This window comes from Drosophila biarmipes, chromosome 3R (genome assembly GCF_025231255.1).
Source record: "Drosophila biarmipes strain raj3 chromosome 3R, RU_DBia_V1.1, whole genome shotgun sequence".
NCBI classification, from domain to species: Eukaryota; Metazoa; Arthropoda; class Insecta; order Diptera; family Drosophilidae; genus Drosophila; species Drosophila biarmipes.
Genome location: NC_066616.1, coordinates 4,463,296 through 4,480,256, shown reverse-complemented (window position 1 = coordinate 4,480,256; position 16,961 = coordinate 4,463,296). Strand labels below are relative to the sequence as shown.

The window sequence follows — 16,961 nt, the reverse complement described above, 5'->3', positions numbered from 1 at the left end:
TTTATATATGTATACATATTTAGATCACATAATCGTAAAATATAACTGTTGATGCCTTTGTATCTAACACTTTCCAAATCGGCTAGAAAGCTCAATTCCAATTCGACTCCATCCCTAGAGCAATATGCCCTCCAAGTATTTCTCATACAGAATTATTTTAAAAATATGTTGAACTGCCGCAAATCGAAGTATTATGTTCTTTAATCCGCGCACTGCTCACTAACTCTCAACTTTTTATATAGCTTCAGCAGCTTCCAGTGTTATGTTTAAGCCGTTCCACTGATTTTGTAAACTTTTTTTATTTTAATCTCGAAATGCAAACACCATCAATGGAATGAATCTTTACATACAAATATACAAACCTTTACATAAATATGTAGTTATACAAATTAAACAAAGGAAAAACGGAGAACGGAAAATCTCATGAAAATGCATTGAACAATTTTATGTAAAATGTTTTCTTAATATTAAACAAAAATGTAACAATAAATTATGAATGAATGTGCGCTAGCTGCTTTTTAAGTAGAGTGTAATTGCAGAAATTAAAAAATAAAATGTGTATATTACGATACTTATAGAGTAGCTCGCGCAATTGTAGTTTAATATGTAATAAAAAATGTTGGCTAAAAATAACCCAGTTGTGTTTTTTCTGAATGTCAGTTTTTCTTGCAGACCCGGGATAAAAACCAATGAACACCAAGTGAATCTGATAGTATTTATTCAAAAGATATATTTCCGTTTACATGTAAAGATATAAAGTTTTACTTAAACATAGTATAGTTTCGCCTAGGATGTATAGTCTAACTGTTAGCTTAGAATGAATTTAACCAACACAACTCGTTTCGAGCACTAAGTAAACCATTCAGAAATAAAAACGGAATCAATTTATAAAACGGGTAATCACAATAATAAGTTTTCTTTTCCAAGTAAAGCTCTGCTTGCAGTGAAGCTTATGAAAATATATTCATACAGTATTAACAATTAAATAATATATTTAGTTTAAGACAGCGCGAAACACTTTAGAAAATTATATAGAGGTCGCTCTGCGAACATTTAGGTTAACTACATAGGTCTAGATTCCAGCTTTAGGTATTACAAAGTCATCGAGGAGAGGTAGGGTGAAAACTTTTTAGGTTGTGAAAAATGCCTAACACGCCCACTTACTAACATGTTAACAGCCCTAAGTTCTCTGAGTGAGTTTACTACTTATTAATGTACTCAAGTGGTTAAAATTGTAGAATTTAATCCCGCGGGACATTATTTGAGCAAATGTGGTATGTGGTTTTGGAATTCGAATCTAATACAGACAGATTTTTGGTATCTACTCGGGATATTCAACAGTGCTTGGAGATTTGTTTTTAATTACGTACGAACTTGTTCACCCACGCAGTGAATACATTGAGAATGAGTTACGAAAGGGCTACATGGCGAGTGGTGCCAATACTTGGGTGCACAGGGAATGTTAACCAAAGTGAAGTGCCACATCTTCTAAGTATTCTACTCGTTCTAGCAGCCTCACTGGAACGGCAGAAGGCTGTGTGCCGTTGTGTTGAGCAATCCCAACCGCTGCTTCTGCTTCCGCTGCTCCGTCATATGGTCCTTCAGTTCGTGCAGTTGGGTGGATAGGTTCTTTATGAGCAACTGCGTGTCTAGGAGCTGTGCCTGCATGCTACGCAGCTCGATCTGCTCCCCATCCGCGTCCACAGCTGCCAGCGACATGGCGCGCAGGCGGGGGAACCACTCTAGGATGCCGGCCTTCACCATCGCATACACATAGCTTTCGGGGCCAGTGAACTCAGTGGGATCCTTGACTTTCACAAGCACGATGAAGTACAGGTAATGCCACATGTTGTGCTCACTCTTGATGTGCTCCTCGAAGCTGACCGTCTTGTTGTCGAAGGCAGATCGGTTGAGTGAGCAGATGAAGCAGGTTGTTTTCAGGATGGCCTCTTTCTGCTGCTTTTCCGATCTCAGATCGGCGAATGTGTCGATGATGACACCAAAAATGAGGTTCAAGACAATAATGATGACAATGAAGAAGAAAAGCAGGTCGTAAATCACACGAGCCACGAACAAACCCTCCTGCAAAAATAAAAATTAGTGGTGCTGCTTGAGTTTGAAAGATGGATGGTACCTTGCTTGAAGGCGCCCTGAGTATGTCGCCAATGCCGCCGCCATTTCGCAAGCCCTGGTTAAGCGTTGTCACGATGCACATGACCAGGGAGTCGCAGGACCGCTCCTTCACATCCCCGCCCCCAGCACTTGGTGGTGCCACGGCTTTTGCTGCCGGACAGTTGCCCATTTCGTCTGGCGCAGCACACGCATCTTTGGAGACTGGCACTGATAAGGTCAAAGGTATAGCCGGAGGCGACGCATTGTCCTGCTCCTCGAAGTCCACGCTAACCAGAAAGTCATCCTTGAAGAACATGTAGCCAATGATGGAGAACAAGTAGACCAGGATCAGAGCCAGCACAGCGGTGAGGACAATGGAGCGTCCATTGCGAGTCACGGAGCGAATTACATTGACCAGCGTCTCCTCACGATATACCACATCAAAGAGCTGTGAAACCGATTGTCATTTGAATTTAGTGTCTTAGGATGGCGTTGTCTTTAGCTCACCAGTAATGAGTAGAAGAAGGGATGAAAGATCAGGCCGCAAAAACAAAATGCTATATAAATGCAGTGGTAAAGTAACTGAAAGTCGGTTATTATTTTGATTAGCTGCTTCTCCAGAGTGCCCTTGTTGCCCATTATGCTCACTATGTGAACACTTTTAAGAGTGACCTTTTTGGGTAGAAGTAATTTATAGGGTTTGTCTACATATGTGGTCAGTTTACGTACCGTGACTACGCCCAGTAAGCAAAGGGTTGACTCTGGTCCCAATAAGAATATAAAGCGCAGAATTACGGACCCGATAAAAGTTCTAATCCCGGACTCACGCGGTAGCGTTATCACAATCACCAGTGAGAATATAGTTATGATCCAGAATAGCAAGGAAATGTGGGGGCTGAGCTCTGAGAAACCGGAAAATGACAAGATTTATGAAATCTATTAGGTCTTTCTTGACTTATTACTAGAGAAAAATTAAAAAAATATATTTATAATAAAGAATTTTTAGACTCATTTGAAATTAGCCTTACCTATCGTCTTACCTGGCACGGTATTATCAAAGGGATAGAAGAAGGCAACAATCATATTGATAACAACCACGCAGTTAAAGAGAATATTGCTCCACAGGGACATGTAACTGCTAATCCAAAATAGTAACGGCTGGCCTGTGGATTTTCAATTATGTATTTAGTGTAATTTTTAATTAAAATAAAACAATTCCATACTTCTTAGCTTCTTTTGCCATTTCATCTCGTTAAACATTTCCTCTGCCTTGTCAAAGAAGTCTGCCACTTTCGATCCCTGGTCGTCCCGTTCGGCGGTATTGAGGATTTTGATTTTGGTGTCTGTGGTCAGGTATTCACAGATCTCGGGGATGGGAAAGACTATTTGCTCCAGAGTTCGATCGTTTCGAACAATCTACAAATACATGGGCACACAGGATTAGTTAAAACATACACGAATAATAGGACGCATTACTTCACCTCAATCTGGGCTGTGTGCGTGGCGTAATACATCAATGCCTGACTTGTCTTGGCGTCAAAGCTGGCGGACTGCGGATCCTCCGAGGCCTTAAGCAGGCCTGCCAACTCTTTGTTATGCTGCGCCAGCTGGTGGCACAAGATGTAGATGTTGTGGCCCACCTCCCGTGGGCTCACTGTGGCGTCATCATCGTCCGACCCGGCGTCTGGCTCATCCCCGTCGTCCTGCTCGTCGATCAGCTCCTCCTGGTGGTAGGCCTTGCAGGCCACCTCCACCAGTTGCTTGGGGTTCATGTTGTATAGAATGCGCTCCGCATTCTCGCTGTCACCCCGACTCTCCATAATGGCTAGGAGCAGCTTGGAAGCATTGTTCTTCAGCTCCAGAACCAAATCCATGCGGTTCTCGCCCAGCGGATTGATGTTGTTCAGTATGAGAGCCGTGATGATGTCCAATCCATTTGACTCGTGGGTGGCTATGCAGTTCTGGTTCTCGTGACACGGTCCTTGGCAGTACTCTGTGAGGGCCTCCAAGGTCTGATTGATCAGGGCCACATTGTGCTCGTTTATGTACAGCCCCAGTAGTCCCAAGCCTCCCGTCGTCGAGCCGCATATGCAGTCAAGGAACATCAGCGTCTCCGAGACCAGGTTGTTGTTGGTCTTGTTGTTCTGGTTTCTCAGCAGGTTCTGCATGTCCGGATTGTGGTTCTCGCAGAGCAGCTGGAGGAAGCGCAGAATGGGCTGCATCACCAGCACCTTGTTGGACAACTGGTTACGCTGCTCCCGGCTGTCTTTGTGCTTCTCAAGCTTCTCGGCCAATATGTCCTCCAGCGGACTGTTCACACTGATCGCGGAGCTTTCCTCGCCAGAGTGGATGTTCCGGGCATTACCGTAAGCCCGGGCAGTCGCCAGCCCGGCATTGTGCAGTTCCCGCTTAAGTTCTTCCGTGATGACCACTCCATTGCTCTTAAGGCCATGCTTGCGAGAGATCTTGTCCAGCTCCAGATTGGCGTCTTGCTTGTGCTCGTGCGCCTTGGCCGCGATATCGGTGGTATTCACCGTCACGGTGGACTTGATCTCCTGCTGGGCATCTTTCATCTTCTCGAAGAAGACTTTAAAGAAGGCTTGGTTGAGGTCGTCGCTGAGGAACTTTTGAAACATGCCCTTCTGTATAATGGGGTTACCACCCTCTAGTAGTGCAATTCCCAATTCCACAGCCTCAACGAAAATATTGGGCGAGTGTACGGACTTAATAACCAGTTCGACCACCAGATCAGAGGCTCCCTCTCTGTCCAAGTGGTTCTGCATCTCATGGAGCGTTTTGCCAGCTCGCTGTAAGTATTTAGCCCCTGGCCCGTGGGTCACTAGGTGGTGCTGTTTGGCAGTATCTGCCAAGGGAGCGGCTAGCAGGGGAACCTCCTCCTCCAGCAACCGTGGAGTGCTCTTGCTTTGGAAGTAGCGCAGCAAAAGCGTTTGACGCAGTGCATCGCCCTTCTCGCCGTAGTTCACATCGATGGCCATCATTTCACGGAGCGTGCGCAGAACCTTGACACACATGCGCTCCTCCTTCTCCTCCAGCAGCTTCTCGGTGTGCTTGATTAGCTTCCGGATGAAGCCGCCGCTTTCGCACCGCTTTCTGGCTTCTGTTCCGGCGGGGAAGAGCAACTCCGAGCGGTAAAGGATGTCCACAAGGAGTGAGAGTTCCGCTTCCACCACCGGCTTTAGCTGATCCTCCAAGAGGGACACTATGTCCTGCAGGCCCTCGATGATTGAGCGATCCCATCGCATCAGACTGGCCGACTGCTGAGCCTCGTACTTGGGCTGCTTAGAAGCCAACAGCCACTTAGTGGTCTGCCTCGTCAGCATGGCCGTCTTGCTGGACATGGTGGCCACCTGCTGCTCCAGCTCGGGGGGCAATGAGATGCTTCGAATCTTGGCAGACTCGGTCAACGTGCGGATGCAGTTCTCAACATTAAAGCGGTCCCCCAACGATAGCCACCGGCACTGGGTGAGCCTGTGGGCAGCCTGGAGCAGCTGCACGAAGATCAACTGGCGGGACTGCACTATGGCACTCTGATCGGAGAACGGACTGGCAAAGAAGCTGCCCAGGAGATTGGTTACTCCATTTAGAACGTAGGCCTGGAGGGTTTTGTTGCTGGCGGCAGCAGGGTTAGTAATGAGCTGATTGATGTCCACCAAAAAGCTCTTCTCGAACAGGTTCCACATGTGACCGGAGGCGTAGATTTCCTTCATTTCCACCTCCGTGTCGATGTAGCAGTGGTTGAGGAAGTCCACGTAGGCCTCCTTCACCTCCGGCATGCAGAGTGGATGGCAGATAATGGTGACTATGTCGTCCAGCGAGAGCAGGTTATTGCACTTGATCTCCGTGTAGACGTTCTTGCCCATCGTGCAGCAGGCGAGAAGCTTTACCAGCTCCACGTGGTACTTCAGCGGACTGTCGTCGCTCAGCTTCTCCATGCGCAGCATCTGCTGCTGCATCATCTGCACGAAGTGGTTGAAAGAGCCCTTGTCGTTGTAGAAGACCAGCACATCCTCTCCGGAGTTGATGAGTTCCTGCATTACCATGTCCTGGCAGCGGCGGATGAACTGGTTCTCCGCCCGCACTATCGTTTGCAGGAACTGCAAGTAGGCCACGTGCCGGCCATGGATCTCGATGCAGTGCACGAAGTGCTGCACCACCTTGTCCGTGACCTCGTTACACAGAGCCAGGTTGTCCTTAAAGATTGCACACACGGTCTTCGCCTCCAGTATCTGAAAGACCAATAAAGGCTTATTAACATAATTTAACTCGAAAAGTGTCCACATCCACTAAATATTTAGCATTATAAATAGTTATTACACGAGTTAGGGGATTGAGCTTAAAGGACCGAAGCTTTTAACCAAAGCTAACGACTAGTTTTTGTACAAGAGACATACTTTTAGCGAAAGCTCAATTTTCGACATTGCTATAGAAAATAAAATATCGATCAAAAGATAAGTTAACCTTTCTCCAGTGCACTGCTTTCAATTTTGACGCAGCTCGATTTCGATTAAAAGGACTTTTTAGAAATTTATATAGATAAAGTCGTTTAAAAAAAATTGCGAATATTAAAGCAGAGAATACGTTTTTCTTTTGAGATTGCCGAATCATTAAGATCACTGCAAATATTTATAGTTTCGTTGTATTTTGATTTTGCCATCAATGCTTACAAGTGGGAAATTTAAGACATAGTTGGGTTAATAAGTGGCGGTAGGTTTAGCCCAAAATCAGGACCATCTGTGGTATAATGTTTCATAACGGATCATATTTTGTAAGTACCATCGATCTTTAAAAAACGAAAAAACTTACTCCCGGGTTCAGAAACAGGTCGAGGTGGTTGTGCAGGAGAGCCTGGTTCTGCTGATTGCCGAGACAGAAGTTCTGCAGGAACTCGTGCGCCAGGCACATGAGCTCCTTCATCAACTCGTCGTCCTTCTCGTCGTAGGGATTCTGGAGCAGGTCGAGGACGACGGTGTGGACGCCAACATTGCGCAGCAAGCGCTGCTCATGCTTCCGCGGCTTTACCACGGAACCCGGGCCGGAGGCAGTTACGCAGAACTTGTTCATGCGGATGAGAATCTCCTTGACCTTGCGGTACTCGTTCCGCTGCTCCTGGGACAGGGCGGCATTGTACTCCAGGTTGACAGCGTCACCGCCAGCATCGGTCGCTCCCAGCTCATCCGTGGCCTTGGCCTTGTAAACCCACAGCTCCGACTTTTCCACGCTTTGTCGGAGGATGTCCAGATCAGATTTGATCTGCTTATACGACTCCACGTCGCTGTCCGAAACCAGGAGTTGCACCTGAAAACGGAGATGGAGGACAGATCTAGATTAGTGTAGAACTTTTGGCTTAGCTTGTGTTATTTCAAAATCATGGGTACATACAAAATCAAAAGATCGGTCGGTACGGTATGCGGTGTAAGTCCACTTTGTTAGTTGTGTTTTTTTAAACTAGTTCATGAGTTCAATTGCGTGAATATACGATTTATTAGTATACATGGTATCGGATTAGTAGGGTCGAGTCTCGATTTAGAGAAAGAGATAGAAAGTTAGCGCATGCAAACACAAGAGAGAATATGAGCATTAGATCATTCGGTGAGTTATTTTTGAACAATTCTATTTGATACCCACGGCCTGCCGTAGTCCTTATGACGCTTAAAAGTAATACTATTCATTATATTTGCTTTCCTATTACTACGAGTTATTAGCAGCTATTTGGTCAGACTTGCTTTGGTGCTTAAATAAATATAACTAGTAAACTTAGCTAGCAGGCACTAATTTATAAGTGGAGGTTGTCATTCTATGGTTTAAATATTGAGATTCTGGCTTTTTAACTTGATGTTAATGCATTATTTAAGCAATTTTTCTACACAATAATAAAAAGAGTTTGGCTTTGTTTAATAAATAATAACACAAAATCAAGCATGTTTAAAAATAAGTTACATTAAATGGTTTCTTATAGCTATCTGTTTCATAAGTATATTAGTACCTTAAATGTATTTAAATCATAAAGCTAGACCAAAACTATTTTAGAGCTGACAAAATGACGAATCATGACGTGGTTCACCATCCCTCGAAACCTACCTGACGGAAGGCCTGGAGGACCTCCTGGCGCTGGCTGAAGTGCCGGAAGAGGAGGTGCAGGGCACCCGACACTAGTGGCGCGTAGTCGTGCATGATCAGGTGAAGTAGAACGCGCAGGAAAGTGCGTCCTCCCTGGCCATCCAAGTCCAGGTTAGCTGCATCGCTGCGCTCGCAGTCGAAGATGCCCTCTGCCTGCACCCCGATGGACTCCAGGTCAATGTTCTTCTGGCGGGCAGCGGTGGCGGCCGCTGCTGCTGCCGCGGCAGCTGTCTCAGACTCGGGACTCTCCAGGGGATTGGTCTCATTGGAACTACCAGGCGTCTGCGGCTGCTGCTGCTGGGCTTGCTGCTGACCCGCCTCTTTGGTGGCAGCCGAAGCTGCCACTTCGGATTCGTCAAACTCCCGCTTGAATATGGAGAGCAGGCAACTTATGCGATAGTCCAGGCGAACATCCAAAATGAACTGAAGTATCTCTATTATCTTGAGCTTGGTGTCCATCACCAGTGGGTACTCCTTCATCAACTGGGAGACGGACTTTCGCTGCTGAAGGGAAATGTTGGGAGCAGCTATGGCCTGACCCACCGATCCCAGAGCCAACGATGTCATCACCGTGTTGATATCGCCAATGGAGCGCAGAACTCCGCCTTCGGCTGAAATAGGTAGTTTTTGCCAATTAATAATGGGAGTAAGATTAGCAAAAGAGGAAATATAATTTATAAGTAGCAAACAAAAGGTAAAGTGCCTTTCGACTGAAGACTATTAACCGTCTCACCCTCCGTGCTTGTCTCCTCTTCGACAGCTTGTTAGGAGAATAACGCAATATTGCAATTGTCTTAAAGTTGCTTATTTCTGCAGTACTCACAATCAATATCCGTGCTGGCAAAAGCCCCTGATGATGTGTCGGATACACAGTCTAGGATGGAGAGAAGCGTCTTGGTGAGTCTCAGAAGATCACTGAAGCTGTAAAATCCGAAGTAAATTAAGTCCCTAGCCAGTTTAACAACCTGAAATGGGACTTTACTTATAGATACTCTTTAATATGGAAGGTTTGTACGGAAAATACCTCAAAGGTGAGCTTATTTTGCTCCTGATCTGTGAAGAGCCATACCTTGGTGGCTACATTGCACAGATAGTTCTCCACGAAGGCGATGGTTGTGTTGAACTTGGCTCGACAGGCTTGCTTGTTCTGGTCAGGTTGCTGGTTCTTGCCATCATAGCTACAAGAGAAGATAGTTGGTACCGGCGATTAGGTATAACCCTGACATACATACTCCATTATTGACATCTTAGAGGGTATCTCGCTCCAGAGGCGAGCATACTTCACGGGAGTTACTGGCTCCTGGGGGTCGCGGTCCACGTGGAGGTGCAACATAAGCCGACAGAACGAAGCTCTCAGCTCGTAGGGCATCGTCTCATCGGACATGCATCTGCGAAAATCGTGGGACTTAATGGTATTTTGTTCCTCAACGTCTACAAAGACTTACTTTAGAATCAAGTCAATATCCAGGCGAGGCGAGAGCTCGTTCAGGGCCAAGTACTGGCGGTTGAGACACATGTTGGAGAACAGATTCAACTGGTGGCGATAGTAGTTCAGAATGGCTGCCTCTTGCTCGCCGCCATCGCTGTTGGCCAAATCAGCCATGGAGCGGGACGTCTGTAAGGCAGAAAAGTATTTATATCTCTTGACCAACTTTGAAAAATCAAATAAAACTAAAATTTAACAGCCTTATAAGGATAAAACAAAGCGAAGAATATTTAAGCAAAATATTTACTTGCTTTGCTCTTATCCCTAAGGGTTTTTAAGACAATTTTATGGATATTTCATTGTTATTAAACTTTGAAACAATTAAGTATCTTGTAGTATTTTAAATGAATCAAATTAATAGATAAAGCTCGCTACCCACCGGTTGCCCTGTCCACTTTAGGTGGATCTCGTACTTGTCCACCGTCGAGAGGCTGAGATCGTCGTCGTTCAGGCTCGCGCTGTCCCAGGTGGTGGTGGTGGACGTGGACTGCACATCCGAGCGATCCTCATCATCGCCGGTCACCTCGGCCAGGGTGGCCAGACAGACGTCCTCGGAGGTGCCCTTGTAGCAGCGTGCGGAGGTGGATCCGCTCCGCAGAGCCTTCACCTGCGTCTCGATCAGTATGTCCTTGTTCTTGTCGCTCAGCACGCTCTTGCAGATCAGCTCCTGGGTGACGGCGATGGCCTTGCGGTTCGACACGCATAGGTCGGAGAGGTAGTCGAGGAACCGCGAGTCCCAGTTGTGCATGTTCTTCCGGACCAGTCCCACGAATGTCTCGATCTCGGCGGCGGTGATGTGCTTCTCCAGCAGCTTGCGGTTGTTGTGCAGCAGAGCCGTAATGGTGTCCTCCGCCAGGATGTCGTACCCAATCTGCTTCTGCATCAGGCCAAAGTGCTTGGCGATGTACTCCTGGTTCTTCCGATAATCCTGTTGCGAAAGCCTCAAAATGCGATAGCACAGTCGAAAGATGTTCTTGTACGGAGCGTTCTTCGGGTCACCGAGTTCGTCCAGCCGTAGAAATGGACCGTCGCCGGCCGTGTGCTCCTGAAAAGGTCCCTGCAGGATCTTGAACAGCTGCTTGAGGATGTACTGCTCGCGGAGCAGTTTCTGCCGATCCCTGATGGGGTTCTTTATGGTGAATTCCAGAGCTTTTGTTTTGTTCTGCTCGTTCTCCATCCCGGCTATGAAGTAGACTATGTCCTGCAGCAGCGAGATGAGCGCCCTCCGCTCGTTGATGGAGATGCTGCCGTTGTCCAGCTTGCTGGTCACTGTGGCCAGCACCTTGCACGCGTCGTTGGCGAAGTCCAGGTCGCGCACCTCCACCGGCGAGACGGGAATCAACGCAAAGGCCTCCTTGTCCTCCTTGATGGGCGAGCAGCAGACCATGGACATCACCGGCTTGTCGTCGTCTGCATCGATGGGGATCGAGGTGGCGTGGACCCACGTGTTGGAACAGATGTGCTGCAGACGCACGTAGCTCGACTGCGGCACTAGGCTGTCCGGCCTAGCCATGGTGGTGGCATCCAGGACAAACACCGAGGCAATGTCCGCAGAGTAAGGAACGGACACGAGGCGGTACTGCTTGCCCTTGGGCTTGTCTGAAGGGTGGGGGAAAAATTGATATTCAATGGTGGTAATCCGCAGAGCTTTTATTTTCAAATTGTTACCTTATTTAAGTATCTACTTAGGTAGAAACTTAGTCCATCATTATTCTTACAAAACCACTTACCATTTATGGTTGAGTTCATGGTGGAGCAGCTGAGTCCCGAGTCGCCCAAATGAAGCTCGTGCCCGGATGCGGAGGCGGCGGAAATAGCGCCGGTCGACTCATCAACTTCCGCCTCGGCTGCCAGGTAGTGGCCCGTGGCAAGGTGCTTGAATCGGTAAAGGGAGTTCCAGTCGCCGGCGCCGCCACGGCAGGAATCGTGCTGGACCACCTCGATCTCCCAGAGAGCCTTGCTGCTGGTGGCCGCCGTGGCACTGGTTCGCCCGGTGGTGCGGAGGAACACGTGGTACTGCTTCTTGTACTCGTCCATGGTGAGGAACTTCTCCTGCTCGGCGTGGAACAGGCGCACCACGTCGCCCCCCTTGAGGATGTGCTCCTGGTTTTCCTTGTGCTCCATGAACAGCGAGATCTTCCACGAGGTGGAGGAGTTGAGGACGTTGACCTCCTTGCAGCCGGGGTTGTCTGGCAGCTCGTAGTTGGCCGCGACGTGGAGGTTCTGCTGATCGGCGTTCACCGGGCTGAGGATCACCTTGTCGCCCACCACCACGTAGTCTCCGATGGAGCGGAGCTTGTAGAAGGGCTTAATGTAGAACCAGGAGCCCTCATTGCCATTGGCGTCCAAGTAGACCCGCATCGCGTTCTTCTCCAGCAGCGACGGCAGCCGCTTGTTGACCGTCAGATACTTGTTGGACTTCAGATGCAGGAGCTGCACCACAGCCCGTCCATACTGGATCGAGGTTCCCAGCAGTTTTTTGTTCTCCGTCTCATTCTGTTTCTTCTCGATCTCCGCGGCGTGCTAATGTAAAGTGTAAAATGTTAAAGTAAGAGACATATTATACGCTTTGGTCTTTCATTAGCAATTAGTAAGCTAAACAGACATTTGAAACTTGTTGTTAAGTTGCTTAAAAATTAAGCTGGCAGCGAATTATATAATTAAGCATGTCTGTTCCGAATTCGATTGTCACAAATGTTTACATTTTACATAGCCTTATTTCATCTTAAGTAAAAGTTTTCCGAGCTGTTTGATGTGTTAGAGATCATCAACGCAGATAAGTTTGTATAATAAAGACACACATCTAAACCACAAGCAATTCAATTTGATTGTAACCCTGCAGGTTTGACTTACGTGCAAACGCTTGAGCAGATTGGGATCGGTATTGGAGCTGGCCGATTGCTTAGCTGCTTTCCAAAATTGCTTCTGGGCGGAGTATCGGTTCATGGGACATATTTTGATGAGGCAGTCTGGAAGAATACTTCTAACCTAGTAGATACCAATCAACCTCTAAACATCACCTTCACTTACCCCTGAACTTCTTCGGCGGACAGCTCAGGTCTCCGGCCTCGGGGCACACCACTGTGCGATCGTCCACCAGGCTGGGGAAACAAACCGCATATTTAGTTGCATATTGACCAACAGGTGGCACCGGGGATCCTCCAGCGCCGGGTGCTGGGCTCGTTAGCATCTCGTTCAGTCCGGACAATGGTACTTACCCGAGTGTGCTCAAGAAACCGCAAACGCTGCCCTCCGCATAGAGGGACACAATGTCCCCCAAGTGCAGGAAGCTCGCCGAGCCAATTATGTTGTCGCCCATGTCCGTAGCCTTCCGTACGTCGGGCCTCGGGGTGAGGGTTGGATCGGGGCAGGGATCTGGGGTGCCGAGTGTGTGGAGTGGCTGCCGCCGGGTGGCGCAACAATGGGCCTCCGCCCGCTGCTCCCCACGTGGCTGCCCTGTTGCTGTTTCTGTTTCTCAGCTGGGAGCTATTGTTTGGGAGCGCAATCGGTTACGCGAGTTAATTGCAATGATTTGTCGTCCTCGTTGTGTCCTGCGGGGATTAGCAAGGAGGGAAGAGCGTGAGTTCGCTTACATCTCGAGGGGCGCATTGAGAATGCTGTTTAGGATGGCTCTTAGTTAGGCCTCGTGTCTTGGAATCCCAGGCATCGGGCACCGAAGCTGTCTGAGTCTTGCAAACATGTTAAACTCAATTATGCCGTACATTAATAAAAATTCCAAGAAACTTTCTTCTGGAACATTCTAAGAATGTTCAAATACTTTTATATTTTCTTGTAAAACCTCCAAACAAATTTCTTCAGGGTCTAAAGGTTTAAAATATATTTTATAATGGCTGCAGGGGCAAGAAACCAACTAACATATCAGTTGAAGAACGCGCTTCTTTCAACAAACTTTTTTGGGCTTTGCCTAAATTACAATATTTGTAGGAAATATAGGTAATATTAATAATCTCGGTGTACATACTTCGATTTAATTTTCTAATTGCTCACTATGAACCATGCTTTCAGTGAGAAACAAAAACCCCAAGGCAGGCTTAGGTGTCTATAAAATATTCATAAGAAGTCGGTCGACCACCCCTCATTACTCTGTATCGTGCCTTGGGACAGTCTGGCGTATGCTTGATATTTCCACCCCTCAACGAAGACAGCAAATTCGTCTCTTTAATACTTCCAATAAACATTTCTCCCTGGTGTCCGCATTCTAAATGTGCCAGCTAAAGTTGTCACTTTTAACGATTTTTGTACTCGACCCTTTATGCTTTTATGATTTCTTTTTTTGTTATTGCTCATAATGGCTGCATTGTGAATGAAACTAACAAATACACACATTTCCACATTAGATCACAGAGGAATGAGGCAAATGCTTTTATTGTTTCACAAGTCTCGTAAAGGCGGAACGTAAAAGTTTTAAGAGGGGTTTTTGTTTGAAGGATTCTCGAGAGTTTTTGTAAATAAGTTCCAAGTCGGTTCCAGCCATTCCTCTAGAGTTTCTAAGTTTCTTGGTGTGGAACCAAAAAGTTTCAATACTTTACAAAGAATCCGAGCTAGCTCTTTAGTTGTTATACATGTATCCAAATACATGTATCCCAAGTGTTCTTCATTGACTCATTAAATGTTCGCCTCATTCAGAGAGTTACCTATTCGTCACTTTATGATTGCAGTGTATTTGGTTCTGGTGATTAGTTCGCATTGGGAGGCCCATTATGGGCATACTAATGAGCTGAGAAGGCTGCTAAGCACGGCAGAGAGCTTGGGGGCGATGCCATTTAGTTGATGTACAGCTCCAGTTAATCAGATTGACTGACATAACAATTACCGAAAATGCCTTCTGTGCCCCCAAACTTCAGTTCTGACGGAGCTTATAAGCTCAGGAATTCCTCCAGAAACAGCACTTCAGAGGGGAAATGAGAAATTCATAACTTCGCTCTAGGCCGAGCCACTTTGTGGGTCAGGAATTCAGCGGGATCCGACTCAGAAGAGCGGCATGGCAACACCCATCTGCTCGAATATGTTCATCTTGTTGGCAGTGACGAAGGGAAGCAGATGCCTGAAGGCAGGAAACGTGGACCCCGCCCCCAAGGACCATGGATTCCGGCGGGCACAGTGGGCCCAACAGGGCAGCTGAGCCAGCCCACTCCTTCCAATCAATTGGTTCTTGGGGCTGAGAGTTTTCACGTTTTCCGGATGACGACTAAATCTGTTTGCCAACATAGCAATTATTTTTTATCACAACAAGCTGTGGCGATGTTGAATAATCCGTGGCTTGCCATAGGTGATGCCCCATACAGATGATGGGCAATTAAAACGGAATTTATTCGACTATAAATTCGGCTAACAGGGCTTCCATCACATTAGGCGGCGGAATAACAATAATCCAGCCGTTAAACAAAATCACACGCGAAATGTGGATACACACACAGGGCCTCAGTATCTACGAGTGGGAGCTCAGATATTTGCCTATTTTTCACTTTCGTTTCATTGTGGCGGAAGCTGGCGCTGCCAGTGCCCCACGAAGTGTTCCCCGGGATCTGTTTTTCCAGGTGTACATTTTCATCCCGTCGGCCGAGGGGCCAAGTGGCCGCTGGCCAGCAGGCACTTACACTCGGTTTTATTGCTTGGGCGCTGTGTAAACACTGAGAATCATTGCACGCGGCCGCGGAACTCTAACAAATAGCAAACTGGGTTGATTAATGTGCGGATTTTGGGGGCAGCTCTTTGAAGTTCAACTTGCAGCAGCCCGACGAAACAGAACGGTCCTCAAACACCGAGCGCTAGAGCGGAAATGTTGGTCAAAGTTCGCCGCAGTCGGGCAGAAAAGCTGGGCACGAGCTTGCAGGAGCTTTCCGCTTTTCCGCTCCGCCTTTGAGTGGAATCCCGACCACTTTCGCTCACGTCAGCCCGCCTTTCTTTTCATTCATGTGCAGCTGCCGAGCCCGACCCACTCCCCTCCCACGCGACATGCCTTACCCATCAGCGCTGCGAATTAGCTGGGTTAGTAGTGCCACTGGCGTTGCGAGTGGCACATTAGTCGGGGCTGTGTGCCTCCGCCTGAGTGGCTCTGCCTTTGGCTTTTCAGCCCGAGCATGTGCAGATTTGATTTCACCTTTCCGCCATCTCACGGGTCTTCGGCTGGGCTTGTGCGACTTCGCCCACCGGGTCAAGGTCGCCGGTGCGACTCTTGCATGCAGATTCAACGCAAGTGGGCCCCTCGATAAGAGCCTTGGTGGGCCATGAATGGGAAAATGCTTTAAAATTCGTTTTAGCCAGATTAGTTGGGCCTGGCAGCACAGAGGTGCGTTCTGCTGAAACTGAGCGGAGCTGGGACGGAAGGAAAACAATTGACAATGCCTCATTCGCGTGCAACCCACTTTTGTTGAACTGATAGCCTTAAGTTACGTCTAAAATATAAACATATATAAACAAATGGGCACCACCTACAACTTTTTACCATGTATATCATGTATAACTAAGAAGGCTTTTTGCAATTAACAAAACTAAGTTTGGTTCTTATACTCACAACGTATAGTTAGGTTAAATAGAAAACATTTAGTCCGCTGTGAATCAGAGCAAACAAGAAGTTAGATAAGCAGTTAGTACTTTCCCACATTTGTCACTGTGAAATTAGAAACATTAAGTACTATAAGGCAACTCGAAAATTGGGTAAGATTGAACAAAAGTAAGTAAATATGTTTACACTTTAGTTTTTAGACCGTTGAACGTCCAACTGCGTAGGAGAATTTTTGAAAATAAAGATGCTTCATAAAAACGAAATAGTTTCAGCTTAGTAAAGCATCATTCATAATTCAAAATAATACGCAACTATTTAAACAGCATCAGTCATCTGAGTTTTGATCAATGGTAGCCATTGGCTGCTATTTCTGAAATATTTATTCAAAAACCTCTAAACTCGACAGCGGAGTTACATACATTTGTGAGTTGTTTTTGCTATTTAGATCAAGTGGGAGAAGATCTAACCCAATTTGATATGCTTTTAATAATTTTTCTAAACTGGAATATTTACTTTATACACAGATTGATAAAGTAGTACAGTTACAAAATTTTTGTATTATTTTACGTGTATTATTTGTGGCCGCTTTCTTACAAATGGAATTAAATGCGACACCGTACAGAGACAATTATTTCTTTTAGAAACCACTGTAAACGTTACTAGTTTTCATTTTTCTGTGGCAATACAATTATACAATAC

At 46.7% G+C, this 16,961-nt stretch overlaps 1 protein-coding gene across 4 annotated transcripts in view; it reads right to left on the bottom strand.

Annotated features, from left to right (window-relative positions):
- Positions 1 to 701: 701 nt before the first annotated feature.
- Positions 702 to 16,961, bottom strand: part of LOC108023806 (inositol 1,4,5-trisphosphate receptor) — a 23,076-nt gene continuing 6,816 nt past the window's right edge. For 3 of the 4 annotated variants that reach the window (XM_044095644.2, XM_050888646.1, XM_050888647.1), the window contains 18 exons: positions 12,955 to 13,287; positions 12,767 to 12,837; positions 12,590 to 12,705; positions 11,467 to 12,259; positions 10,116 to 11,335; positions 9,696 to 9,865; positions 9,483 to 9,638; positions 9,275 to 9,428; positions 9,074 to 9,215; positions 8,212 to 8,861; positions 6,937 to 7,428; positions 3,594 to 6,359; positions 3,336 to 3,528; positions 3,141 to 3,275; positions 2,842 to 3,014; positions 2,620 to 2,784; positions 2,135 to 2,560; positions 702 to 2,082 (listed from right to left, as the gene is read on the bottom strand). In XM_044095644.2, the coding sequence (XP_043951579.1) occupies positions 1,516 to 2,082; positions 2,135 to 2,560; positions 2,620 to 2,784; positions 2,842 to 3,014; positions 3,141 to 3,275; positions 3,336 to 3,528; positions 3,594 to 6,359; positions 6,937 to 7,428; positions 8,212 to 8,861; positions 9,074 to 9,215; positions 9,275 to 9,428; positions 9,483 to 9,638; positions 9,696 to 9,865; positions 10,116 to 11,335; positions 11,467 to 12,259; positions 12,590 to 12,705; positions 12,767 to 12,837; positions 12,955 to 13,055 (8,490 nt within the window). In that variant the 5' untranslated portion in view covers positions 13,056 to 13,287 and the 3' untranslated portion in view covers positions 702 to 1,515. The remainder of the gene's footprint in view (positions 2,083 to 2,134; positions 2,561 to 2,619; positions 2,785 to 2,841; positions 3,015 to 3,140; positions 3,276 to 3,335; positions 3,529 to 3,593; positions 6,360 to 6,936; positions 7,429 to 8,211; positions 8,862 to 9,073; positions 9,216 to 9,274; positions 9,429 to 9,482; positions 9,639 to 9,695; positions 9,866 to 10,115; positions 11,336 to 11,466; positions 12,260 to 12,589; positions 12,706 to 12,766; positions 12,838 to 12,954; positions 13,288 to 16,961) is intronic. The other variant, XM_044095645.2, reaches the window with a different exon arrangement.